This window comes from Lutzomyia longipalpis, chromosome 4, assembly GCF_024334085.1.
Source record: "Lutzomyia longipalpis isolate SR_M1_2022 chromosome 4, ASM2433408v1".
Taxonomy (NCBI): Eukaryota; Metazoa; Arthropoda; class Insecta; order Diptera; family Psychodidae; genus Lutzomyia; species Lutzomyia longipalpis.
In genome coordinates this window covers 14,324,731-14,351,507 of record NC_074710.1, presented here as the reverse complement: position 1 = coordinate 14,351,507, position 26,777 = coordinate 14,324,731, and the positions used below count along the sequence as shown (strand labels likewise).

Below are 26,777 nucleotides of genomic sequence, written 5' to 3'. Positions count from 1 at the left end.
GTTAAAAATTTAACAGTATTTTGCTTAATTCCACCGTCTCATTTAGAAAAAAAAAATTCGAAGGCTCCTTTAATAAACTTTCTTTTAGGATACTACAAAGAACATTTTCTGCTGTAATTCTTTATTTTTTTTGTAATAATATCGCATATATAGCCCCGGTCCCTTTTAATGATAGTGGTGTTGAAAGAAAAGAATACAGTGTATACTAGCAAAAACAACATCAGAAATTATGAGCAATTCACAGAATTATCCATAATAAATCCATAGGGTATGTGTATAATGTGATTTTGGCAATGGATGCCATCCATCTCATCTAATATCGCAAGCAACACACAATTTGGACGTTCCCACGCAGGAAGCATGAGAAAAATTACCACATTGCTGACAAATGACCATCGCATTGAGGGAGCACGCACAATTTGGTGGTGTTCCTTCGCCGGCTAAACCAAAATTCTGCAGCGACGGATCCATGCTTATATCACCATAAACTGCACATGAAATTACAAGTGAATAAACAATTTGTAATTTTGTAACATTTTTTTTTAACATTTTCACATTTTCAAAGACTAACCTTGATTCGGTCCACGACGCGTCACCGCCTGGACACCTGGATTCGGACCAACAACAATCATCTGCTTCTCCCCAAGTGAATCAACTTCGACAGACGCTGGACGCCCTCGGTTACTGATTGGAATTCCATTGACACCATGAATTTGCTGAAATTTATACAAAAAGTTTTTTTTTTGCAAATGGTTTATAATATTTCCAGTCAGTCCCCAATGTGTAACAAATTTTTTGACTCAAAAAAGTTCGGGTATTTTCCGAAAAAGCGCTAAAAAATATACACCACCCCCACCCCTTACAGCACTCTTAATAGGGTTATATAACAAGTATGCCTGTAATGTTTAATACCTGATTCTGAGCTGGTGGTGCACTTGATGCTCTCGGCATGGATGTGTTGTCAATCCCAGCTCGCTGAACTAGAACATACTGCCCATCGGCATGAAGAATTTGCTGCTGTGTCGACGGCGATTGGTGTTGAAGATTGCCCGATGAAGGAATAACTGATATAAAATTTCCAACATTTCCCTGATTGGCATTTGATGCAGTGTAAACTTGCCGGACAAGTAGAGGTGATGTCTGTCTCTGAGCAAATGTTTTCTTTTGCAGACCAGCACGAAGAGTATTACTCTGAATCTAAAGAAATTTTTTTAATACAATTTAAGCTTAAATTTATTTTTTTTAATGTATCGACTAACCTTGTAAATTGTTCTATTTGTTGATGTTACAACACCATGCTGAGTCTGCTCTTCCTTCTTTGAACAATTACTACTTCCAGATTCGGATGAATTTGAATTATCACTACCAGAATTTCCTGAGGTTGCAGCTAACATTGATGGCGGTGGCCGCAGTTGGTGCTTCAATTGGTGCCTATTGGGACTATTCTGAATGACAGCCTGGCAAATTTGATAGCTCCTCTCGAGGTTCACCGCACCTGGTGGAGGTTTGTTGCTTTGTGATCTCCGTCCACCTGTGCTTTTATTTCCCGCACCAACAGTCGTCATTTTTGCACGTCCCGCTACCTGATTCACAACATTAGCAACCGATCTAAGTGGCTGGGCAGCAGTAAGAGAAAGAAATGGTACAGAACTCGAGCTAGCAACCACAGCAGCTCTTGGTTTCTGCAAATGTATCTCCTGATTCACATGCTGCACCTCTTGCTTAACTGCAGCCATTACAATTGGCTGCTCCTTCTGCCCAGTTGATGTTGTAAGAATCATTGTTGTAGGGAATTTTTCATTCACACTTGTATTCACATGTTGTAGGACTTTTGCCTGTGCTACCGTGCCAGTGGGCTGTGACTGTGTCATGATTGTCAAAGGATGTTTAGTGGTTGAATGTGTGGCATTAGAATTCTGTGACACAGACGTCATTGCTGTTGGGAGGCAGACAATTGTGGTAGGTGGGAAAACGGTTGGTGTTTGCCGGCTAATAGCTTTAGCTATTGACACATTTTCATTGCTTCCGTCGCTATCTGCCTGACTCACTACAGTACTACTCACTTCGGCTTCTGGTGTCAGTGTTACTTCAAGCTCCAACTTTACCTGTAATGTAAGAAAATAAAACTCTATCCATACCATAGGAAATTCCTTACAATCGTATTTACTAGCAGGGAAGTGAGACTCGCTTAAAAATCCGAAAAATAATCATGAAATAATTAACTTATAGTATGTACTTAAATTCATTCTTTTAATGACATCTTTTGGTTTTAAACAAGATCTATCCACAAAAATTGTTTGAAACGAGTCCTTGTATGTACTTCAAAATTGGGTTCTAACACATATTTTTTTCGCCATTCTGGTAATAGAGTGAAATCTGCGATACACTTCAAAACTAATATTTAATCCATGAATATAAAATGAAAACTTTTAGTGACCACCATTAAAGATCAAAAGTTATTTCATGAAAATGAATTTAAATTTAACTCTAGAACCGGAACTTAAAATAAATCACAAATAACAGGGAAAAGAATAAAAATCCTGACTCGCCTGTGACGTTGTCGAAAAGGGTATAATCGATTCACTTTTGGAGAGGATTGTCGCACATCCTGCCGTATCACTTGATGACTCTCCGCCAGATGAAACAATAAAAGTATCAGGAGTATTTACATCCATTTTTCCGCTACTACTTTCTCCGGTTGATGCACCACTAGTACCATCAGTTGGAGACCAAGGTGTAGGTAGCTGATATGTGCTCTCCTCGAGCCTCAACTCCAGTGTCTCCTGCATTGGAATCACTTCTGTACTTTCCGATGGGCTCACAATAGTCATTGCCACTGGAGCATTAACTGGTACACTGTCGAGTGCTAAATGGAAGATCACAACAACATTAAAATTTTCTACACCATACTTTGTAATTTGTACACATACATAATACTCCTCCTAAGAATCCCTAATCCACACTCCACCCAAGTTCTGATAATTTTACTCTCTAACATAACAACAAAAAAAGTAAAGAAAACATAATAAAGAAAGTAGGGAAGAAGAAGGAAGCAAGATGAATATTTTCAAATGAAATATTAAACAACATTGCACTATGAAGAAACTACATTGGCTATACTCATATGTATTAAAATTCTCGGAACTCATAAAAAAACATGTTTATATTTTTACGGAAGAAGAGGTGAAGTCATACATATAATAGAAGGAAAAAAACATATCCTCTGAGTTTTGTCAATAAGCAAGAAAATAAACAGATAATGGATAATCTCACTAATTAAATAAACTAAGATAATTCATCATTTATGTATATTATGATAATTTGAACTTGATTTATAGGAATTGTATTTCGGGTATTGGCATTTTGAATAAAAATTCTGTAAGTACAGCCGTGGTTACAGACCTGAGAGGTGGAAAAGTAAAATAAAAACGAAACAATACAGCATTTAATGGTTTAAAAATAAAATTTATAATAAATGCTAATATGTAGGTACGTATATATGCCGAAGAGGGAATAAATTCTTAAAGGAAAATGGATCTGAACAGAGTCATACAAGATTTCAAAGAAAACACAAAATAAAGAAGGCAAACATTGAGCACATGACATTTTGAGCTTTTGCCTCGGTCTTCCCTGATTATAAGTACAAATTACATAATATTAGAATGAAGAGAGCAAAATATATATATTTACTACCTACCCCTTGCTACAGCTGCTGCAAAAAGATCAGCTTGAATATCTTCTCCGCCACATAGTTTAGGACCCATTGAAAGTGTCCCAGAACCTGCAGAAAAAGAAAAAAAGTATATGAACCAAAAAGTTCTTGCGTTCTATGGCCTAACGTTCTCTCCTAAGACAATGATTGAAATATGATTTTTAGAGCATTTAAGATTTTCATTCTATGCGTCGATTTTGGTCGGGTTATAGCTTTTAGTGTGGGAGCCCGGTTTACACGAGAAAGCAGGATTTTCTTTTTTTTCTGTATTGCTTTTACACTAATGCAAGAGGTGCGAATGACGCTATTTTTCACTATTTTATAATTTGACAAACCTTCATCATCTGCTACTATTTCTCCTGATTCCAAGACATAATTTTCTGCGTCGGTAAAAGTTTGCTCGATATTTTCATGATCCACAACATCGATTGGGATATTCTGTATTGTAGGTTCAAGTTCTTCTACAGCTGCAGGATCAACACTGTTATCTCCACTGCAGTCCGCAAGTGCGGAAGCACTAGAATGACTTTCTTCATCTGCAATGCACGGCAATGTTGAACTCTGGAAAATCAGCGTGTCAGGTTGAATTTGAAGGACACCCTCAAAATTTTGCTGATGCGACTGTAAACTGTATTCCGTCGTTACAGTTTCCTCATCCAGCAACTGTGAAAATTTTTAATTAGGAAATTATTCCAATTACCTTTTTTTTTTAAATAAACCATTCACACTTACCTCATCTTCCTCTATAGGTTCGTTGAGTTTTTGCTCACAACTCATTGTGGATGCATCATCAATAGCTCCAACACTGCATTGTTGCTCAACAACTTCACTCTCCTCCACAAAATCCTCAATAATCTCATCATCTCCATCAGCACATACATTCTCCTCTTCATCATCTGCATTTTCCTCTACAATCATAGGTTGATTTGCCTTCTCAACATAATCATGTTCCTTTAGTGTCAACGATTTGGGTGATATCTTTTCTTTCAGCTCTACAACAGAAAGTTCTGTATATCCTGCAACATCTGACTCCATGGGCAATTCATCAGCCGCTTCATCGGTCTCTTTTTTCACATTTATCTTTGATGGGACTTCAGATGTTGCCTCCATCTCCATGGACACAAACGGCTGTTCATCAATAAAATCTGTCGTATCTTCAGACTTGATCTGTTTGCTAGGAAACGTTTCCTCTAATGAAGCAATTGGCGATGATCTCTTCAGTGATATACCCGACGTTCCCTCTGATGCATTTTTCTTTGACGTTTCAATGATTTCCGTCTTCAATATCACAGTACCTGCAGATTCTTTCGGTGGTTGCGACTGTTCTAGCACATGCGGAATCATTTGCGAAGGACGTGTAGCCTTTGTCCGGATAGGCAGAAGATCCGGTAATGGACTGCATATCTTACTAGGGCTATTCTGTTGCTGTTGACTTGCTAAACTTCCTGTTGTGCTCCGCGTGACAGCCCCTACAGTTCTCATACGCCTCGCAGGCGTCGGTGGTGGTTCAACAACTTTTTCCTGTTGCGGAACATGTGTTGTGCTAGTAGAAATAGTAGCTGTAGGTTTGAGCTTAATTGTGGTTTTAAGAGATGGCCTCTGTGGTAGTATAAGTTCTTTCTTTGCCCCTTTTTCACCCCATATGGGCTCAAAGTGTTTCAATTTCCACGGATCGAGGCGCATCTTTTCCCTTTCAGCTTCAGACTTCATTCTCAGTTGGTTTTCCGGAGTAAATTCTCCTTCGGCTAGTCGTTCACGCCACTCCAGACATGCCCGTGCAAAGAATTCATTATTCAAACTTGAACTATTAAGTCGTATGCCGCCAGTAGATGCACTGGATTCTCCATCAAGATCAGCCCGATCGACCCGTGGCAGCAGCTGTACGAGTTTTCGCTGATATAACGGAGGAAGGATACTAAATGTGTGCTTATTGAGCAATGCACGCAAATTTGTTCCAACGAGAATGGAATCAGGTGTCTCCAGATCAATACATCCTTCTCGTGTCTGCTCCAGTTGAGCTGCCGTCGACATCTTTTTGTTTCGCCTTCGTGGTTTTACGCTAAAGCCAGGAATTGATGCTAATATTTCTCGCATTGTCGACGCCTGAGATGTGGGAGAGACTTCCGGTTGATTTTTTGTCGCCATGGGTTTCATCATAATCCTGGACACAGAACGACGTAGACTATGATGGTGCTTAATAACTTTAGGCGCAGGCACAGGAGGTACCTTAGAACCTTGTACTGTAAAAACAAGAGAAAAATTATTGCCTCCTCTCATATTTCTCAAATTATTTTGTACTAAATAAATTTAAGAAATTAAAAAATTCCCAAAATAAATTAAAATTTTACACCAAAGAATCTGTACCTATACACGAATAAATGCATTATTATATAAATTAATTTTCTGTAGGTAACATTCATGTTTTATTCCTAGAAATAAATCCGCGGATGCAGTGCATGGGCTAAATATAGACTATGTAGAACAGCAAATTAAAAAAAAATCAATAAAACATTTTGTAGAAAGTAAAATGAAAATATAATAACTTAGGTTGTTCTTTAAAGGTATTTCTACTCCTAACAAATCCTTTCTTTTGTATACCATTGCTAGTTGAAAAAAATGTTTTACTGTCACTTTCATAAAACTTACCAATTCTTTGTGTTGTCGTACGCCTTAAATTGATTTCAGATGTACAGGGTTCTAGGGCACACGGCTCTATAGCTAAAGGGTCGCAAGCAAAGCCTCTCTGCTCATCTGACTGCGTTCCATCACCATTTTCGGGCAGTATTGTGTCCTCCTTCTCTGTTACTTCCATAATAGTGAACTTAACGATCCCATCTTCTCCTGCCTCCTCCTGAGCAATCTCAGTGGATTTTCCGGGTGTCACATCACACTCCATGATTTTAGCACAATATCAGAACCTAAAATATCACAGTTTCAATATCTAATGATTTTCTTGCAAGATTCTTGTTTGGGTTGAACTGTCAAAATGTCAGAATCCCCAGTCGCAGCAAAACACTCCCATTTTTTATTAACCCCAATTATTGGCTAAATTTCTTCGGTGAATCACTTTAACGACATACCCTTACCTTACATTTCCTAAAACACGATAAGTCTTAACTTTTAATGAGCAACAAGAGCCAACAAAAGGCTAAAAAGTTTGCAGGAAATTCCTTTGTCAGAATCGAGTTTATCCCGGATCCATCTGACGGAACAACACTAGTGTATGAATGCAATGGCGTTATACGTTGATGAAATGTACGAGAGAGAAGCACTGACGCTTTTTTTTCGTTTAAATATTAGCCTGAGAAAATCAAATTCACACTTAATATCTCACCGCAATATTACTTTTCATGATTACACTACACTTTGTTACACAGTTCTAAACAAGCTTTGAATAATTTTAAGACCCAAAAATAAGAGATTTTAGAGAAAGAAAAATCAATGGATCATAGCCGAATGCACTGGTCGAAATTTTTTCCGAATAATTTCGTTAAACTCGATGAAAGGCCGAAGTGATTTCGTCGAAAGTTGTTTTGGTACGAGACTTTGGTTCTGTCGTTCTTGCACAAAAAAAATATTGAAGCGTACACAAAAACATTGGCATCCATAAAGAATTTCGCCACTATTTTAGGAAATAAATTAGAACCATTAGTTCCAATGAAACCCACCATTGTGGCAGACGAAATGTTTCCCGAAGGTGCAGGCCCATTTATGGATTTGGAGGAGGTAATATCAAATGACTGCAAATTCCAATCTTGCTTCTTTTTGTCGTATTAATTCCTACAAAATATATTTTAGGGTTCCTCTGGCCTCTTAATGGACCTAGCAGCAAATGAAAAGGATGTTCATGGTGATTTCTACAATGGTAAAAAAAACAATGAAAAGAAATAGAAAATAATATATAATTTTCCTAAAGTGAGGTTATATTTATTTACAGCCTTTGAAGATCTCTTTGATGAAAGCGATATGCAAATCTAACTAAATGATGCTCGTACGATTCATTTATTTAAAGGCTATTACCAGAATGTATGGAGAATGAAAAAAACTTTTGATTCACATTAAATTTTTTTTCTCAATATTTTAAGAAGTATAAAATAAAATTATTTTGACTCATTACCTAGAGTTTCTAAAAAAAATCATTTGTGTACGGGATAAACGTCTTTCCTTTTATAAAAAAAAAATATATATGTATTAATGATTTTTGTTGTGTAATAAATATGTAAATCACTTTATAATCGGAAATAAAGGTATTAATGGTAGGGGAGGGCGGGGCTAATAAAGTCACTTAAGAGTTTGGAAAAAGCCGAAAATATCATATTTCCTAGCTAGATAGAACAAAATGATCTGAGAAAGAGTTGTAGGGCAAGAAATATCCTAAAGAATTGAGCTATTCATTTCGCTTTATCTGTTTGGGAAATATTATATTTTGAGCTTTTTCTAAACCCTTTAGTGACTTTTTTAACCCCGCTCTCCCCTACAAATACCAATTAGAATATTTTATTAAAAGTTTATAGTTTAATTAGGGAGGATGCTACATTAACGGCACCTCAATTTATTCATCCTGTGAGTATAAATCTATTTAGGAATTGTTTACTAACTTGTTTAAAATTGGATTTCTAAAAAATATTTTTTTTTCAGTCTCAATTCAAGGAATGGAACTGCTAGTGAGTACAAAAACTCCAAGAAAATAAAAAGAAGGGTATTACCTTGTTTTATTAGGGTAATGCAAATGTTTTTCTAGTTTCATATATTTATTTAATATTGAATTTACATGTAACTTTTGCATTTTCACATAAAACGTTTACCATATTTTTTTCAGACAATAGAACAAAAAAAAAAGAATAAACTTATGAAATTATTTTATAAAATTCTGTAAATCGCAAATGTGTATTAGTCCACATATGGGTAAACAGTATCAGCTTATAAAAATTATTTAAAATTTCGCCAGCCGGTTTACTGCCAAAAATATTCGCATTTTAACCCTTTTGCAGAGCGTATATAATAAAAATTATCCGTGAACACCTTAAGGGATACAGTTGCTCAAAACGTGATAATATATAGTATTCTTATCTTCACTTTAAATTTTTTCACGCATTTTTTAGTTCATTTTTCTAAATTTGTTGTCTTCATTATCTTTTTAAAAATATAATGGCAATTGACCAATAAAAGTCACCAATCTTTCATACATCCATCTGTTTAAAGGATTTTTTTTATGAAAAAAAAACATTGGAAAAAAATTATAAAAAGAAATTCCAAATTTATAAGATCAAATCGTTTAGCATAAATTCATTTCTTAAAATAAAAAGAAAACATAAGAAAAGCCTTAAATCTAATTATACAAACAGATAAGATCTGTTTCCTTTTATATCCACTAAGTTTTGTAATCAGAAGCTTTATTAGGGAGCCTCTTTAAAACTTCCTTCTTATAGCTTCTGCCTTGTGGTGCATTGCAGAGAATTATAAAAATTAAAAAAAAATTAATTTCCATCGCTCTGCTCGGACATATCATCGTCGTCGAGATCGGCACTATCGATAAGCTCGTGCTTGGGAGAAAAATACGAATTGTGTCGTCCTCCGTCTGCCATGTCCCAGTCATCTGACATATTTTCATCGGAGCCCCGACCATAGGCTATTAAAGTAAAACTTATTAAAACCTCTATAAAATATCTAGCGATGTGGACTAATAGAAGTATTAGGTACTTGAATTTTATTCAATCGGCATCGCATTCGTGCTACTGAAACGCAACTTTTATGCTTCATCTGCTTGCATTGCTGATTGAATAAAATTCAACAAAATCTATTCACGGTATAGTCGTTAAATCTAATAATCTAATAATTTTACAGTGTACTTACATTCAATGTACTTCCAAAACTGTTGTGGCACCATTGTCTTTAGCTTCTCAATATCCTCATATGTGCTCTCACCTTTGTCCAAACCTAACAAAAGTCCCATCTGCTTGAGAACCTTCACATGGTCATGAATTTCAAATTTGTCATCAAATTTGAAGAAATATTCTGTCCTAGATGAATTAAGAAAAACAATTATTACATATATGATACATTCACAATACTAAAGTCCTCCTTTTCAATGATTTTTTTTTAATTAAAAGTATAGGGGGTCTATAACACACACGAATTTAAAAAAAAAACATATTTCAGCAACTCATTTTACATACTAAATGAAAGTATTAATAAAGAATTTGTAAAAGAATTAAAAAAAAATCAAATGCACTTACTTATCGTGAGATATGCTGCAATTGATGTGAGTCTCTTTATGTGTATTAACAACTACAAAAGGCAATTGTATGGCTGAATTTGGCGTGGGGATTAATCCTCGCTGTTCTGCCTCCTTATTCCTTGCCACTAAACTTTTGAATGAGACTTGCTGCTCAGGATAAAAAAAAAGGAATAAGACTTTTTTTTTCATTTGCAATGGAAAAAACATGTACATACCAAAAGAATCAGTTCCTTGAGTACTTGGGCTTTGGACTCAATACGTTTGCGACGTTGCTGATTTTCCAACTCAAGATTCGTACAGCGTGCTGTGGAGTTGGATGGTAAACCAATCCAACGAATCTCCTTCTTTTCTTTTGAAATAATGTTCATGGCCATGAGTACATTCAGTGCATCATAGACGCGTCGACGAATATTTTTTTGGTCACAGCTAGATGGATCTGCAGGATCTGAACGACTGCTGTCCAATTCCTCAGCCACCAGCTCATCGGCCACTTCATTGTACGTCGTAATCATTTTTTCTTTCACCTTCTCGCACACCTTCATGGAAAAGTGACGTAGCCCCTTCCCTAGCTTATCGGACTTACGACGACGAACTTGAACACCACCAGCTGGCACGGGAGTCCCAGCATTACTCGCACGAGAAAATGATGCCGATCCTGTGGGCATTGGAGTAATTGCATGTGTTGTTTTACCGCCGCTCATTGTAAGCGTTGTTGCGCTCTGCCCATTCCCAGATCCTTGATGCCCCGACGATTGTATAAAATTCAGAATGCGAACTGGTTGTTTTGGATCACCCTTCGATTGTGGAATGGTCAACAGTTCTGCGAGAGAGAATAAGTAGAGAGTAATTAAAATTCTGGTCGATACTGAAGATTTATTATAATGCTTGAGATCATTTTAATTTCTGAACATATTATCACGTATCATTTAATCATTCTAATCAAACCACCAGGTACCTCTGCTTTAAAATTATTGTATATTTTCTAAATTTTAGTGTATCCAAAACTTAAATGGAATTCTTAAAAAAAAAACTTTATAAAATTTAACATTAATTTATATTAAGCTATGATGGCACCCCTTTAGTAAATAAATAAATTAACATCAAGTTTTTATTTATGATTATTTTTAAATAAAAATATCAATCATAATCAAATAAATATTCATTTAACTTACTGGAATTCTGTGGCACTGGCATTTTCTGTCCAATTTTGCTTGTGGATGTTTGCTGTAAGAAATAAATACATATATATAATAAAGGTATTACATTAATAGGTACATATACTTAATTAATAATACATATATGAAACTCACGGAAGCCGTTATAACTCTCGTAGCTTCTTGTCCAGTAACTTCCTTTACAATCGCCTTCACACCGTCCGCGGTGAGGGGTCTTCCATGGGCAGAAGGCATCACCTTGATTACCTGCTTTTGACCTATCATATATATTTTTTAAGTATTCTTTTTGATTTAATAGTTTGCGAATATGAAAATTTTGATAATGACTTTGTTCACGTGAAAGATTGCATTATATTTATCTCCTTCAACTACTGGAAGATCATAAAAAAGAATTAATTCGTCGAAAAATCTACGAAGGATCAACAATAATTCTTTAGAGTTGAGCTAAAATTTTCTATAGTTCTTCATAGCGCCCCCAAATGAGTGTTGCAAGAACAAAACAAAATTATTGTTTTCCCTAAAACACATCTATCTATTTCTTAGTTATCTTTAGAAATAGGTATTTCAAATACCTATGTACAGAGAAAAATTCCACTAAGGAAGCAAGAATATGGAAAAGTGCCATTGCAAGTAAACTTTTGAAAAAGTCCCTTTGTGAAAATGGCTTACCATTGGAGTCCTGGATGAGTAAATTCACAGGCTGTGCCATTGTACAGAGTCACTTAAAAGCACAAGACTCGTACACCACTTCTTACGTTTGAAATATCCTCAATAAAAGGCTGTGCAGATTGTTGATAAATTGGACAAAATCCTAAGTAAAATATGCGACTTTGTATTTTCACAGCTTTTACTTGCAATATCCGACAAAATGGCGCTCCACAAGATTACAAATGTGGCATTTACTTTACTATCAATTTTAAAGTATTCTTCTACAACAGAATACAAATTTCACTTCGATATTTCACTGAGGACTCACTGAACTTAGTTTTCAGCTATTTTTCTAATGAATGGGTACACCCATGTAGTCACAAGAACTAAATAAAAGCCATCAACTTTATGCAATTTTGTAATTTTGCGTCAGAGAACCGCGAACCATGGAAGTTTATCTACACTGAAGCAACTCGTCTAAAGGTACATAACCTATTTTTTGTGTTAACTGTCAAAAATCCCCTCTGATTTCTAAATTAAATCCTGAAAGATTTTAATAAATTGAAATTCTATTGCTGTTTTCTCTTTTCAATATAATTAGCACATAACGTAAGTAATTCAAACAATCATGTGCTTGTGAAATAATACGCATTTACCTATTTTTTTACCATATTTACCAGATACCTACGAACTTACCAAAAAAGGATTTTATTGCAAAATATGTATCATTTGCTTCCGGATAATGTTTTGGAAGTAATATTTTCATACCTAGATCTCAGGTAAGCATGAGCAACATCTAGAATTTTAATTAAACTTATTTTCTATAATTTTATTTTTTCAGAGAGTTGCGGGACTGTTCGTTAGTTTGCAAAAATTGGTATCGCTACCTAAATGATGAGAATAATGATGTGTGGCGGATGCATTGTGTACGAAAATTGGCAGAAGAAGCAATAAAGAGTGAACTTCTCTCCACTCTCCCATCGTATAAAGCTAAATTGCGGGCATTCTTTTACGCGTGGAATCCAAATGATTGTTCGAGGAATGTTTACATTAAACCCAATGGGTTCACCCTTCACAGGTATGAAACAAAAAAAACTAAATTTTTGTAGCAGAAATTATATTTTTAATATATTGGACCTTTAGGAATCCAGTAGCGCAAAGTACGGATGCTACTCGAGGAAAAATAGGTTTTCGACAAGGTAGACATGCGTGGGAAGTGATCTGGGAGGGTCCGTTGGGTACAGTGGCGGTTATTGGTATCTCCACGAAATCTGCCGCTCTTCAATGTCATGGATACGTAGCACTATTAGGTAAAAATATTTAAAAATTTAAATAATAATTTGTTTTCAAGGAAAAAAAATACTTTCAGGATCGGATGATCAGAGTTGGGGTTGGAACCTGGTCGACAACCACCTTTTACACAATGGTGATGCCCAGGGTAACTATCCTCTATTGAATAATGCTCCAAAATATCAAGTAGGGGAAAGAATTCGTGTAATTCTCGATTGTGACGACAATACGTTGTCCTTTGAGAAGAACTACGAATTTCTGGGCGTTGCTTTCCGTGGACTACCTGATAAGAAGTTATATCCTACAGTATCTGCTGTTTATGGAAATACTGAGGTATCAATGGTGTACTTGGGGCCCCCACTTGATGGTTAATAGTTAATGGGACTCATAATGAGTCATGTTTCCATGTGCAAATCCAAAGCTATTTAGACTAAAATATAAAATTAAGATATTTATTTCAATAAGTGTAATGATATTCCAAAGAAAAAACATTTTAAGTAGCACTTTCCATGACATAGGTAATAAACTTGAATACCTAATATTAGGCCTGATTCAGCGACCAAGAAACCCTTGAAATCTTTGAATTTTGTACTGAAATTTCAAGATTTCAAGCGAATTTCAAGGGTTTCTTGGTCGCTGAATAAGGCCCATTATTAAATTTTTTTTTCATTAAAAATAATTTGGTTTCCACATCAAATCCATCGAAAATATATTTTTTTTTATATATTTAGGTTCATCGTTTTACCCATAATGTAAAAACTCTTAATACTCCAAAATTTCAAGAAAGCGATAACAAAAATTCTAGAGCAGCAAAAATAAAATGTAATGAAGTGCAACCACACGAGCGACACGAGTACTTTTTCTATTCTTTCAAGTCCTGTAAAAATTTATAGAGTCACTTAATAAGAGTATTTAACAAATTCAAGGTATTCTTATGTATTAGAAAATTGTCAGTCAAAATATGATTTTTATGCTTCCTAAAATCTTTAATTTTAGACTAATTTGTTTAAAATTAGATAAATTGAACCAGAGTTTTTTAAAAACTTATGATGAAAAATTTAAGAAGCCATATTAAATAGTAATTCTGTTTTTTTTTTTTCAATCATTGCTAAACACAATTTATATCTCATATCTATGTGGTGACTTTAAATTTTAAGTGGTACATATACCTCAAGCTCTTCATACTTACCTTACCTTACCTTACTTCTAGTAGAAAATTATTGTCAAAAACTTATAAAAAATATTATGTAGGTATTGTACCCATTTCTTGCCAGACATACACATTTTAATGGGAACATAAAGAGTGTATAAATTAAATTAAAGGAAAAATTACTGTCGTCTCTCTCACCTGTATTAAATTTCATATAATCTGCCACCAAAACACTCTGAGTTTTGAACACTATATTAGTATTTCCTATTAGTAATAAATCTATAAATACTTATTTAAAAAAAAAGCCATAAGAACTTATAATCATTTTGATCTCATTATAATTTATAACATTCTGATTTATATTGTACCAAAAAAAAAAATAAATAGGATGATATAGAGAATCAGAATATGAAGTATGTACTGTTACAATTTTTATCAAAAAATAAAATGTGTTTTAGCAAAAGGTAATGCAGAAATTTAGTCGTAACTTATTAATACGTAAGTTCCCAAGATTATTGCATTTTTTCCTAAATTCTCTAAAGTTCTCAATATACCTATTTATATAAATATATATTTCAATTGTTCGGTTATATATTTTAATCTTGCACATCTACTTGTATATAAATGTAAGTTTATGAAGATATGTAGAAACACCACAAAATAATAGAATTAAATCTGACGTCGTGTAATTCATAAAAAAGGAAAAAAAAACTATAAGTCTTGCAACATGAATTTATAGTGGTGAAAATGATCTTTAAATATAAGAGATTCTTTGATTAATGCAAGTTTATTATTATTTAATTATTTTATTCCGAAAATATCATATAGAAGATACTGATAAAGATACAAAATTTACGTGATATCTGGAAGTACTTCTTCAGTTTCACTCACTTCTTGATCATGCTCATCATCTGTAACCGCTTCAAGATCACAATCAACAGTATCGTCAGATTGGTTGAATAGTTTATGAACAAAACTTCGATATTTCTTTTTGGCATCTCTGTATGGAGCTGTAATCTCCAAATTTCCATTGTTCACTTTTACTACTTTCTTCCACATAGTTGTTCTAATTTTTTTAGGATTCCTCTCCTTGGCATTTTTTGATTTATACGCCGCTTTCTTTTTCAGCATTTTCTTACGACTGTCATTAAGTGCACAATCAGAAATACATACAGGATTGAAGATATCATTTATTTGTTGCAAACCACTTAAAATGTCTTTTGCGCACGACGACTGAGGAAGAAGTTTTTCGTTTCTTGGGTCTTTTAGGCCTTCCTTCATTTCATTGTAACCCATTTCCAACAATTGAATAGCAGATACAATGCCATTCCTCTCATTCACAAAATTCATAATTTCCTCTTTGGTATTCCCAGCTTCCAACTTCTTGAGCACATCGTTATTTTGCGTTTCACCATCAAATTTACTCATATAGATCGATAGACCAAATTCGTGATCATTTCCTACGTATTTGTATGCATTCCGTTGAATTAATTTCCAAAATATTAAATTTGCTTGAATATAATCATTTGATTGTGATATCCTTTCATAGAATACCTTCATCACGTGCCAATCCGACTGTGTCATACGAATTTTTGTGAATTCCTTTGCTGGTTGTTTAAAATACAGAGTATACAGTAGATAGAAAGCTCCTAGGCGCTCCTTGAAATGCTCTGCTCTTAAAAAAAGCAGCTTTGCAATTGGAAGACACATATCCGTAAATTCCACAATGTCTAGAATCCGAGAAAATCCACTGAAAAGAAAACAAGAAAATGTATATAAGCCCAGATGGAAATGAGTCTTGAGAGGAAGGAGACACGAGTGAGAACTTACTGAAAAACAAAATAAAACTTGTGATTCATCCACTCCGAACAGAATGCTTGAAAACTTGTATTATCAGCAGCTACAAAAGCTCCTATGAGAGCTTTGCAGTCAGTTTCAAATGCACTTTCTTCCATTTAGCATTTATTTTCAAAATCCAAGTAAAAATAACATAAATAAGCGATACTTTGTTGTTTGTATACTATTACTCTTCTTCTTTTTATTTTGTTGGGCCGAACGTCATTCCGACATACAGTCAATTTATGTATAAAATTACTTCCTCTTTCGACCCTGATATTTAAAAATAAGAAAAAGAAGAAGTTATATATTAGGGGAGAATGGTCTACTTCGGACTGCTCACAAAATATGGTATAAAATTCAAATAAATATTTTTTTAAATAATACCATAAATGTCTATTTAATTCCTTAATTATTTTCGTTTTTGTCTATTGTAGTCTTATCCACATTAAGCTCGCGCGGTATAAAAAAAAATAATAAGAGGTCTGAATTGGGCCATCCTCCCCTATTACAAAACTTCTTCTTTTTATTATTTTTAAATTATTATCAGGGCCGAATTCCCCGAAGAAGAGAATAAAACCGAAACATGTGTTGTCTGACAGCCCATTCATAAATTTTCTTTTTTTGTGTGAAAATTACTAAAGAGATTAAGAAACACAGCCCGCACAGCTCATATCTGTTGATTAATATACACAAAGAAAATCTGTATAAAGTAAAATGGTAGGTGGCCGGTAAATACGCACAAAAACACATTTATATGTATTTTTAATTAATTTTCAGGGAAGACGCAAGAGGTTCATCGATAAAAACAACTCAATAACGTTCCACGTGGTAAATCGAAGTCAACAGGATCCCTTAATAACTGACGAAAAAGCTCCTCAGCATGTCCTTGTCGAGGCAGCCCCAGCAAATAAAGTTAAAGTGAGGCATCAAAAATATAAGGTTATGTTTAAACATTCTATTTATTTTACCCTTTATTTTGTTTTAACAGCGTAAAGAGGAACAAGCAAAGTTCGGTATCTACTTTGATGATGATTACGACTACTTACAGCATCTCCGACCACGTTCCCAGGTTGTTTGGGAACGCATCGAGGTGAGTTCATCTGCGAGCATATTATTTTTCATAGTACTTGGCCAGGTTACATTTGTCATAGAGAGGATGTTTTTGTGTTATACATTTGAAATAGATTATCTCCCCTATAAGGGATAATGTTGCAAGAAGATACCCAATGCCTAGAGCAACAAAGGCCACAGTCATTTTTTTGAGATTTACTATGGCACCCTCTGGTTGTGGTTCCACACTAGATGCAAATTCCTCAATTGTATCACTTAACCATTTCTTCACGAGTCCCGTTTCCGTTATCCACCTCACGTACTTATCCGTAGTCAATTTAAGAGGTGAATTTTTTTGGAGCCCAAGGGCAATAGGCATATGAATGACACAGTCTCTCATAATGTGTAATATCTGTTGATCTGTATTTTGATTGCGTTCCGAGCGAAGCTTGCGCAAGAAGTGCTCATTCTCATAGAAGGCATACATACCCTTGGCAACTTTTTCCACAGCCTCATCAGCACTAGTGATCTCCTCGAGGCGTTCTCCAATAGCTTGACTAGTTTCATCTAGGGATGTAAGAAAGAATTTCTTTGTTTCCGTTCCCCAAGCACCAACACCTAGTTTACTTTTGGCCAACTGATCCATTGTATCTATAGTTAGTCTGGAAAGTACATGAAGCATAACAGCGATTTTTTAGTATTACGAAATTATCCCAGAAGAAATTTGTCGGTTGCAAAATTTTTATACTGTAATTATGGTCCTGGTCAAACTTACCTGGCTACGGGATTAGCTAGAATAGCAGTCATACTTGCTCTATAGGCTACAACTAAGAGTATACAATATATATAATACCATCCGGTAAGAAGTCTTATAGCCCATGCCTTAGGCAATCTTGGTAAAGAGACAAGAAGAAGCATACTGTAGGTGTATAGGATACAATTTGAGAAATCATCAAAGATGTCCTTTGATCTTCGAATCTGAAATTTAATACAAACATTTTTTTAACTATCTGAAATATTAATTTCCTAGAAATCATGAACAGACTATCTTAATAAATAAAGCTGAAGTCCCCACACTTCATTCATTTCGCGCCTCCATTTTGTTATAATGAATATGTCGAGGTACTTTAGCTATTTATCGCCCCTTACCCCACTAATATACGCCCTCTGATCTTTTAAAAATCATGTACCATCAAATTATTTCTTGTCTTCTTTTTCCTCTAAAACATACCTCGTATTTCGTTGATACATCTTTTGTTCCATCTTTTAAATGAGAATTCTTTTCGGCATTTGTCTGTAGGTTGAGATTATTGATGCAAAAAGTCTTCTTAGGTGAACTCTTCGTGATCAATTTGTCATGTATGTAGATGTAGGATGTAGATAGAATGAAAAAGATTGATCCCACAAGAAGGAGAGAAATACAAACTCCTATCCACATTTCAGAACTAAATGGTAGTATGAGGGTCTTCCAAGAATTGTCAGCAAGTATTTCAGGTGTGAGGAATGTGAGACATTCTGTGTCATAAGGTATGCTAAGGTCCATTAAAACAAGATGATATCGAGTATAGTGAAAGTCTCCGAGTGCAAAATCTGTTCGAGACGACACAATCTCCCCGAGGAGTCCACTGAAGCTTCCGTTGTATTGATAACGACCCCACTTTTCGATTTCTGGTTGTGGAGATTCGTAGAATTCAATACGAAAATTAAGAGCTTGTGAAAGAGCTTTTATCATCTCAACTTCGACACCTCCAAATGTAGCACCAGAATTGGTGTCATTCTCGTTCTTGAAATTTTTCGTTATAGCCGGCACATGTTCTAACAAAGCTGCTCTGAGCACCTGACCGTCAAGATTGTGCGTTTTATCCTCAAAGAGTCTTGAACGCCGTAGGAAGTGACCATCTTGCCAGAAGTCAACTCTCTTGGGAACAAAAATCTCTTTTAGTGGTGGCGGGAAGGGAACTGTTGTGAGCTCAAACCAAGACCAAGTTGTATTGCTAGTAATATGTCTTTTCTGTGGATGAAATTGACGCACAAAAATCACATTGATTATCTTCTTCCAAATCTTCTGCATATTTTTCGTGAAGAGCCGATAATCATGTAGTAGGACGTACTTGGCATGGCTACTCAGTAGACGATATTTATCGCCGAAACGAAAAAATCTCTCCATTTGAATACCATTTGCAAGATAAATTACATAAACTCCACAGTCGACGCGACGCATTTCTTGAAGCATACGAACGGTTCTGTAGTTGGGTGAGAGGAGATCATCAGAATCACTCACCAAGACAAGATACACTGGATAACTTTCTGTGCCACTCATAAAAATACTCTCACGAAGGATATCGTAGTATTGTCGATCAGTGAGAATGGCAAAACAAACTTTCGGGTCGAGTTTGGATAGAATACTTGTTGTTAGGGTATCAAGACCATCATGAAGATTGAATTTATTGAATATATTTTCTTTGGAACCCTTACACAGTCCCCAAGAAATTAGATATAAGAAGAGAAGATTAGTAACTCTCATTGTAAAGGATTCTCAACAACTTACAGTACATTGAAATAAAGAAACCTTTAACTCAGCTCTTTATATACCGACCCACAAACCTATAGAAATAATGCAAGTTATTAGAGTTGATTTATACTTTTTTTTTATAGATTTGAGAGTTTGAAAAATTTTACCTTTAAACAATTATAATAATTTCCTTCAATTAAAAATTTTTCGATCTTTAAAGTCATCAGGTATTTTAGACAATCTCTCAGTTTATTTATTAATTTTAATTACATACCGTGGTCTCCATTCTGTTGAAATAAGATTTTTAAATCGTGAAAAATAAAAAGAGAGCGCATTAACTTTACATTACAAGACGACTAACACCTCTGCCCTTTTAACCTTTAGCTCCTTTAGCTTATGTAAATGAATTTCATTTATTATTTATCACTTGTTCTAATTTAAGGATTCGAATGCGAAAAAGATTGAAAACGCAAAGAATTCAAAGGAATTGAAGCTCCCTAGCTCTGTATTTGCGTCTATAGTGGAAGAGGAGGAAGGAATGCTTAACAAAGCTGCTCCAATTATTGGTCCTCAACCACATTTAGATCCTGATATTGTTGCTGCCCTCGACGATGAATTTGATTTTGATAATCCAGAAAATGCTCTTGAGGATGATTTTATGGAACAAGCTCTAGCTGAGGGGAGCTCCAATGATGATGATGATGAGGATGAAGCAGATTATGAATACAATGATGACGAGAAGTACGATGATTTTGATGAGAATATTTCATACACTGGGAAGTTAAATAAGGAGGATGTCAATAGTGGTAAAAATCATTTTGACAATGTTGAGACAAGATCACGCTTCACGCAGTACTCCATCTCTAGCAGTGTGATGCGTAGAAATGAACAACTTACCCTACTAGATGATAGATTTGAGAAATTCATACAAAACTATGATGAATCGGAAATTGGTGCACTTGAATGTGAAGACCTCGATGGAGGTGACTTTAACTACACAAATGATATGCTCGTTCAGCTGGCGATGAAGAGTAAACACGATAAATATGAGACATATGATAAGAATTGGGATAAGGAACGTATAAGAAAATTGCAAGAGGAAGGTTCTTCTGACGAAGAATTAGTGGATATACCCGTGGAAGACGATGAAAAACCAAAACTTGACTGTGTGAGTGTCCTGAGCTTAGCTTCTGGAAGATCCTATAAACCACGTTTGATTGAAAATACGAGGAAAAACAAAAAAATTGAAGTTGACTGTAGAGGAATTCCGAAGGATGTCTTGGACTCAGATAGAGGTCTCACAATTAAGGAAGTAAATAAACTTAACACTAAGAATCTCAAGTAAGTTAAACAGATTTGATTTTTTTTTTTAAATTTTATACATATTTTCTACGTTTATTCTTAAAAGGGAAGATTCCTCTGATATGACTGGCTATGCGGAAAGCGTGAGATCTACCCTGAGTATTCTTTCGCTTCGTCCTAAGGATGAGACCAAGCTGGAAAAAAAGGAACGAAAAAAACTTCTGAAAGAATACCGTGCTGAAAGACGTATTGAACGAAAAGCCAATATGCAAGCATTCAAAGAAGAAAAACTCCGTCAGCAACGTATCAACTCCAACGCAGTAACAAAGACTCTAACATAGAATTAACCATTTTTTTCTCCAATTCAATTCCTTGTAGGAATTATATTATTTAATTGTTGTCTTTTGCAAAAAGATATAATAAAAAAAATAAACAACAAAATTTACATACGAAGCGATATTGATGTAGAAAATATGCAGAGTCAAGCTATAACACCTCTTCTCTGTTTAAATTTTCTTCTAGCTGTGATTTATTTTTTTTTATTTGATGTCATCGGGTTTGGGTCGGTGTGTGTCGACAGCATCGATTGGCAATTTAATATGCTCAACTTTGCATCCATAAGCAACAGGAGTTAATTTAATGACAGTATGAAGAGGCACTTGCAAGTAAGGTAGTTCATCTGAAAAAAATGGAAATTCTGATTTTCAAAGAAGAACCTCAAACTCATTATTCAATTATAATTTCAAATACAATTTATATGCAATTTCTGATAGCTAATGATACATGTGCACAAATTTCTTTGTATTAAAAAAAGAGGCACAATTGTGTTGAATTCTACTTTATCAGTAGATTGGTACTAAATTATACCTTATTTTAGCTTTGATTTATTCTTAAAAGCACATTAAAACAAAAATACCTGAAGTCTTGTCCAAAAAGTACGCCAAGAGACATCGTAGAACAGCCTGATGGGATACAACTAGGACATTCCCTTGTCGCTCAAGTTCCATTATGACTGGCTCCAGACGAGCTACGAGGTCTTCATAGCTTTCGCCCCGTGGGTATCTGTACGCATATTTATTTTGATCGCGAGCTCTGAATTCATCTGGATGTTTCTTAGAAATCTCCTCATAGCTCATCTCTTCACAAATGCCCTTTAAATATACAAATATATAAATAAAAAAGCTTTAGAATATTTTGAAAGTACATATTTAGAGTGTTGCTCAAAAATTAATTCAATGCCTTACTGCATCAATCTCATTAAGAGCTTTCCATCTCTCTTGTGGAGCTGGAACGTCTGCAACTGTCTGAATTGTTCTTTTTAGCCATGATGTCCAAACACGCAATCCGTCAATTTGTTGGTCATTAATGTACTTTGCCAGAGCTTTTGCATATTGCACACCGCGTTTGCTCAGATCTGAATCTCCACCAATGAGTCCCCTAATGTTATGATCACTTTCTCCATGCTAAAATAAGTTGCAAAATGTGGCTACATGTGTCCAGTTTTGTACTCCTACAATTTTCATCTAAGACCTCTATATATATACACGTATTTTTTAGTCGTTCAACTTTTTGTTTTAAATACCTTCACCGCATTCATTCATATTTATTAATGAATTTGAAATTTTTTTCTCAAATTCAATCAATTTTGAGACTTATTCCCACAATGAAAGAATATACTTCACAACCATTACAAATCAATAGAAGCTTACATTTACCTGACACGAATCTGTTGATAGTTTAGCAATAAAAATTTATAATAAAAATTAAACTTACCCTCGTAAAGTAAATGGTTCTCGGAGTTATGTGAATGTTCATAAGGTAGTAAACGATACGTGACTGGATGTGCCCTTCGTGTCGATTGACAACAATCCTTTCACCTGTATTGAATATTTTCATGTAAGACAGCACATTTTCTTCCACCTCATCAAGTGGCTGATATTTTTCTTGGTAATGTTCAATTCTAAGAAGAAAGTCTTTGAGTGCAGCCTCTGTGTTCATATTCTTGTAATCGGGGCTGCTGATTTTTACTTCCTGCAAGGTATCTTCAATAAGATACAATGTGTTGCTGGGGTATGTTATTTGCATGCATTTTACCATGATATTCTGCTCAATGATCCTGGGATCGTCGCATATTGATTCAACAAAGAAAAGTTTGTAGCCCATTTTGTCCACCACAATACTTCTTATCATTTTTCTTCGCTCCTTTGTTGAGTTTGTAGCGTCAAACACCTGATAAAAAAAAATGAGAAAGAACAACATGAATTTAGTTCTAAAGAGAATATTCGTGAAAATGAATTGACATTGTAGTCCAATTTAAGATTGGCTACCAAAAATTCGTACGAGCAGCGGAACACGGCCAACTAAGTGTCCCACATGCGCCCCTGACGAAACTCAGAAAGAGACTGACCCATACCGGAGCGTGCTAATGGACGACGCTCACACGTACATCCACCGCCTAGGACACTTAGCTCGCACCTTTCCCCCACCCGTTAGCCATGAGACTAGGGTCTGGAAAAAATTAGGACTACAACATTATTTTTTTTTCTTTCATGCAATTATGTTAACTATTATAGAATAGAATTATAGAATATCGACACTGAATAGTGCGACATCCATTTTATTAAAATAATTATTGTAGAAATTAAAATGTGGTATCAACAATAAATGAACAATATTTCTTCTTAATGCACAATTAGATATTTGTTTTATATTACGAAAACTCTCTGTAAGTTAAGGCTTCATGTCACTTTTGTGGTGGCTCACCTAAAGTATACTTTAAATATCCAAGGAAATTTCTTACTCTTTGATCTTAAGCATGTGTATAGAGAAATCTTAAGAAAACAAGATTTCGTGTTTTTCATATATAATTTTTTGAATTAAAAAATACGTCAAAATTAAAATGAAAAGGATTCATTACCGCAACTTCACCACCTGTGTTAAGCCATCTGCAGACATCTTCTAGAGCTTTAATGGCACATGTTGTTCGTATTGCCATGGCTTCTTCATTGTCCTGCCTGAAGAACTCATGGCTTTTGTACGCTGTTGTTGCATGACGACGATATTCGCCAAGGTTAAAAACTGGAATGAAATGGAACATTATAAGGAGGCAGCCCTTGAATTTTTTGTGATGTAGAGTTTAGAGACTTGTGGTGGTCACTGGCTCTATAAAGAAGCCTTATCGGTGACCTTCTCTCACAGCATTTCAATCGAAGCGTCTTATTTGATAAGGAAAATATAATCATGAGGATTTTTTAGCTCAAGAGAAATATATCACGTAATGAGATGGGAAAAACATGAGATTGTGCTGTGCAATAAAAAAACTCCTACCTTTTGTATTAATTCCAATCCAATTCAGATAGCGTGATAGTTTCTTAGCAATATAGGTTTTACCTCGTGCCGGTAAACCCACCATTGCAATCACATGGGGACTGTTGACATAGTTTGCTCTCTCGCCTAAAAAAATTAAAGTAAATAGGATAGTATGCAGTAAAATTTTATGAATGTGTACTTGTACTCTCACCATAACCAAAAGTTTCCTTGTTTAGGAATTTCCATCCCAGCGATTTTAAATCCATATGAACACACGAAATGTTTTCCAATGTTATTCACATAAACCTGAAAAAGAAATTATGTTGCTATAGCATGTGCCTGACAAATAAATGACCATCAAAATCAAACATCATTAGTGAGATTAAATTATAAATGCTAATTGATTTGATTATTTTAGCGATTTTAGCATGTTGTATATATTCTCAACAACACATCTGACTTTGAACTTCAACTCTACAGCTTCAAAGGTTATTTTCCTATGATGTCACAAGAAAAAAACAAAAATTTATGTCTAAAAAATAGAAAAAATTGATAAAAGTAACTTTCTTAATATTGTGAGGAGCACGTAGGTATTGCTTAAGATATTAATGGAAATTAAATGGACTGTTTTACTCCTTTGTCTTATAATAGGTTTATGTGATAAGAGATTATACGTAGTACCTACCACTTCTCACCTCAATAGTCTGTCTTAAACTGCTTTTTCCTTGGAAAAATCAACAATGAGATGTTTGTTATCAAAGTGCCACATGATAACAACACCAAAATCTCTACGGGACAGCGTGCTGTGGAGTGAAAACATAGAAATTTGACATAACTGTCACTATTTTTAATCCTCGATTTAATCAATCGCTCGAAAATTTTCGTAAATGTACTAAAATAAACCGAAAACTGAAAAAGAAAAAAATGTATAGTGAATTTTTATAAGAAAAATTATTGTTACAATTTTCCAATCAATCTTATATTGATCTAAGTAAATATAAAATTCGTAAAATTCATTCCACAAGATTTTTGATCCACAAAGAAGTTTTTTGTGCCATCACTTTCGATGATTTGAGCACAAATGCATGTTCTATGTTATCACTATCAAGTTCAGCATCAATTTCAGGAATTTTTTGGCATATTTCCTCATAGTATTGCACTGGGACCCATCCATCTGTGGTACCGTAGTATAATTTAAGAACACTTTTATTTTCCTCAATGATTCTTATGTCTAAGTCCCGGACACGAATCATTTCCTCTTGAGCCAGAACGAGGCTTCGTTGAACAACTTCTGGATGAATAAAACGTCTGAGAATGATTTTTAGTTTTCCATCCAGGAATGACATGTAGAGATAGAGACTTACAATGAAGTTTCGGAGGAATCGTGGAGCAAGACAAAATAGTTTTGTCAAGAAAATTAAAAGTGGAGCAAATAGAGCGTTATATCTGCAAAATATTTGTCCATTGGGACTCTCAGCCATTCTCTCTATAGTGGGAAACAGGAGAAAACATTTTTTTGTTTGTTTCCTTATTTCAGTATTCTTCAGCATTTCCAAAATCATCCAACTACCAATGGAATGTCCAACAAGAAAAATCTCATGATTTTCAGGCACTGCATTCTTAATTATGTCAATCTGCAAAAAATCCAGGAATAATTTAAAATTATGTAAATTCTATCATGATTATGATATCCAATCTTACCTTGTGCTTTACTTGATTATCTAAACCATACAGCTGTTTATTGTCGTTTAAAGGAGGCAAATTTCTATCGTAATGACGACATAATCGCTCTTGTCCAAGATGTCCCGTCTGAATAATTGGAATTTCTTTGTCCAATGTATTATAGAGTTCCAAAGCAAACTCGTCGTAAAAAGCCTTATAACCGGGATTTCCAGGAATAATAACAATTACTTTTTTCTTATCCCCACCATCCTTATTGTCACGCTGCATTATCACAGGACACGTTGGAATTTCTCCAAATGCTGTGTAGGACTTCATGGTGCTCTGATCTGTTGATACTGCTATGCAAAGATAACAAAATATTAAGATGACGTGTCCTTTGCTTAATATGTTTATAGTAGGTCAGCTCCGTAAACGTTACTCGCTACTGAGTGAGGTTTAATTCTCTCTTCTGCCACAGTTTTTGTCTTTTCTACACTAAAATATTCATCAATATTAATCAGGGGGTAGACAAAGACTCTATTTCCATAGGAATTTACTGCTCACTCGCTGAGACACCCAGGAAAATGCTTCAATCTGAAAAAATCCACCACCACTGGATAGATAATTTAATATTCTATCGATTGATAGGTTTTGAGGGGTGTCTCACGAAGATTAATGCACTAAAACTGATTTTAAAAATTTTGATGCACTTTTTGGAAATAAAGTGACGTCATTTTCTTCCTTTAATTTCTCTGCAAACCGTCCGCCATTATTTGCTGTGTTCGGGTAAAAAAGGGCTTTGTCTACCCCCTGATATTAATGAAAGGAACACTTTTGATGAGAAAAAAAAGTTTATTTATGAAATCCTTAACAATGACGTTAAAAGGTTT

General features: G+C 34.8%; 8 protein-coding genes and 1 long non-coding RNA gene across 15 annotated transcripts; 3 read left to right on the top strand and 6 right to left on the bottom strand.

Annotated features, from left to right (window-relative positions):
• Positions 1 to 104: 104 nt before the first annotated feature.
• Positions 105 to 7,202, bottom strand: LOC129796608 (putative Polycomb group protein ASXL2). 2 transcript variants are annotated; one of them, XM_055838692.1, is made up of 10 exons: positions 6,799 to 7,202; positions 6,359 to 6,630; positions 4,445 to 5,952; positions 4,048 to 4,375; positions 3,698 to 3,781; positions 2,550 to 2,866; positions 1,260 to 2,105; positions 913 to 1,197; positions 572 to 716; positions 105 to 488 (listed from the first exon to the last, which is right to left on the bottom strand). In XM_055838692.1, exons 2-10 carry the CDS (start codon positions 6,606 to 6,608, stop codon positions 310 to 312), a joined length of 3,942 nt encoding a protein of 1,313 aa, XP_055694667.1. In that variant the 5' UTR covers positions 6,609 to 6,630; positions 6,799 to 7,202; the 3' UTR covers positions 105 to 309. The 2 variants fall into 2 exon arrangements, with proteins under 2 accessions (XP_055694667.1, XP_055694668.1); XM_055838693.1 differs by having other exon boundaries at positions 7,047 to 7,202.
• Positions 7,203 to 7,389: 187 nt separating this feature from the next.
• LOC129796625 (uncharacterized) lies at positions 7,390 to 7,828 on the top strand. The gene is made up of 3 exons (XR_008751245.1): positions 7,390 to 7,438; positions 7,511 to 7,577; positions 7,629 to 7,828. It is a non-coding gene; the product is annotated as an uncharacterized LOC129796625 (long non-coding RNA).
• A 616-nt stretch (positions 7,829 to 8,444) lies between these two features.
• On the bottom strand, positions 8,445 to 12,247 carry LOC129796618 (transcription factor Dp). The gene is made up of 7 exons (XM_055838706.1): positions 11,795 to 12,247; positions 11,261 to 11,382; positions 11,123 to 11,174; positions 10,166 to 10,770; positions 9,949 to 10,097; positions 9,566 to 9,732; positions 8,445 to 9,341 (listed from the first exon to the last, which is right to left on the bottom strand). The coding sequence occupies exons 1-7, from the start codon at positions 11,832 to 11,834 to the stop codon at positions 9,190 to 9,192; spliced, it is 1,287 nt and encodes a 428-aa protein (XP_055694681.1). The 5' UTR covers positions 11,835 to 12,247; the 3' UTR covers positions 8,445 to 9,189.
• A 1-nt stretch (position 12,248) lies between these two features.
• Positions 12,249 to 13,607, top strand: LOC129796624 (F-box/SPRY domain-containing protein 1). Its single transcript, XM_055838715.1, has 5 exons — positions 12,249 to 12,382; positions 12,454 to 12,552; positions 12,615 to 12,851; positions 12,917 to 13,083; positions 13,143 to 13,607. The coding sequence occupies exons 2-5, from the start codon at positions 12,494 to 12,496 to the stop codon at positions 13,433 to 13,435; spliced, it is 756 nt and encodes a 251-aa protein (XP_055694690.1). The 5' UTR covers positions 12,249 to 12,382; positions 12,454 to 12,493; the 3' UTR covers positions 13,436 to 13,607.
• Positions 13,608 to 14,999: 1,392 nt separating this feature from the next.
• On the bottom strand, positions 15,000 to 16,168 carry LOC129796621 (snRNA-activating protein complex subunit 1). Its single transcript, XM_055838710.1, has 2 exons — positions 16,044 to 16,168; positions 15,000 to 15,963 (listed from the first exon to the last, which is right to left on the bottom strand). Exons 1-2 carry the CDS (start codon positions 16,166 to 16,168, stop codon positions 15,066 to 15,068), a joined length of 1,023 nt encoding a protein of 340 aa, XP_055694685.1. The 3' UTR covers positions 15,000 to 15,065.
• On the top strand, positions 16,150 to 21,361 carry LOC129796615 (protein LTV1 homolog). Its single transcript, XM_055838704.1, has 5 exons — positions 16,150 to 16,769; positions 16,830 to 16,970; positions 17,041 to 17,142; positions 20,057 to 20,955; positions 21,023 to 21,361. The coding sequence occupies exons 1-5, from the start codon at positions 16,767 to 16,769 to the stop codon at positions 21,255 to 21,257; spliced, it is 1,380 nt and encodes a 459-aa protein (XP_055694679.1). The 5' UTR covers positions 16,150 to 16,766; the 3' UTR covers positions 21,258 to 21,361.
• LOC129796612 (glutamate receptor ionotropic, kainate glr-3) lies at positions 16,993 to 19,691 on the bottom strand. The gene is made up of 3 exons (XM_055838698.1): positions 18,334 to 19,691; positions 17,878 to 18,080; positions 16,993 to 17,764 (listed from the first exon to the last, which is right to left on the bottom strand). The coding sequence occupies exons 1-3, from the start codon at positions 19,624 to 19,626 to the stop codon at positions 17,164 to 17,166; spliced, it is 2,097 nt and encodes a 698-aa protein (XP_055694673.1). The 5' UTR covers positions 19,627 to 19,691; the 3' UTR covers positions 16,993 to 17,163.
• Positions 21,314 to 25,349, bottom strand: LOC129796614 (6-phosphofructo-2-kinase/fructose-2,6-bisphosphatase). Of its 4 annotated transcripts, none has more exons than XM_055838703.1 (9): positions 24,921 to 25,349; positions 24,437 to 24,531; positions 24,244 to 24,369; positions 23,834 to 23,994; positions 23,011 to 23,145; positions 22,690 to 22,947; positions 22,161 to 22,379; positions 21,833 to 22,067; positions 21,314 to 21,595 (listed from the first exon to the last, which is right to left on the bottom strand). In XM_055838703.1, exons 2-9 carry the CDS (start codon positions 24,489 to 24,491, stop codon positions 21,456 to 21,458), a joined length of 1,329 nt encoding a protein of 442 aa, XP_055694678.1. In that variant the 5' UTR covers positions 24,492 to 24,531; positions 24,921 to 25,349; the 3' UTR covers positions 21,314 to 21,455. The 4 variants fall into 4 exon arrangements, with proteins under 4 accessions (XP_055694678.1, XP_055694677.1, XP_055694675.1 ...); XM_055838702.1 differs by having other exon boundaries at positions 24,911 to 25,081; XM_055838700.1 differs by having other exon boundaries at positions 22,690 to 23,145; positions 24,911 to 25,042.
• On the bottom strand, positions 25,183 to 26,777 carry LOC129796622 (lipid droplet-associated hydrolase). Of its 3 annotated transcripts, XM_055838711.1 has the most exons (4): positions 26,709 to 26,777; positions 26,327 to 26,405; positions 25,927 to 26,243; positions 25,183 to 25,859 (listed from the first exon to the last, which is right to left on the bottom strand). In XM_055838711.1, exons 3-4 carry the CDS (start codon positions 26,221 to 26,223, stop codon positions 25,239 to 25,241), a joined length of 918 nt encoding a protein of 305 aa, XP_055694686.1. In that variant the 5' UTR covers positions 26,224 to 26,243; positions 26,327 to 26,405; positions 26,709 to 26,777; the 3' UTR covers positions 25,183 to 25,238. The 3 variants fall into 3 exon arrangements, with proteins under 3 accessions (XP_055694686.1, XP_055694687.1, XP_055694688.1); XM_055838713.1 differs by lacking the exon at positions 26,709 to 26,777 and having other exon boundaries at positions 25,404 to 25,516; positions 25,590 to 25,859; positions 25,927 to 26,399; XM_055838712.1 differs by lacking the exon at positions 26,709 to 26,777 and having other exon boundaries at positions 25,927 to 26,406.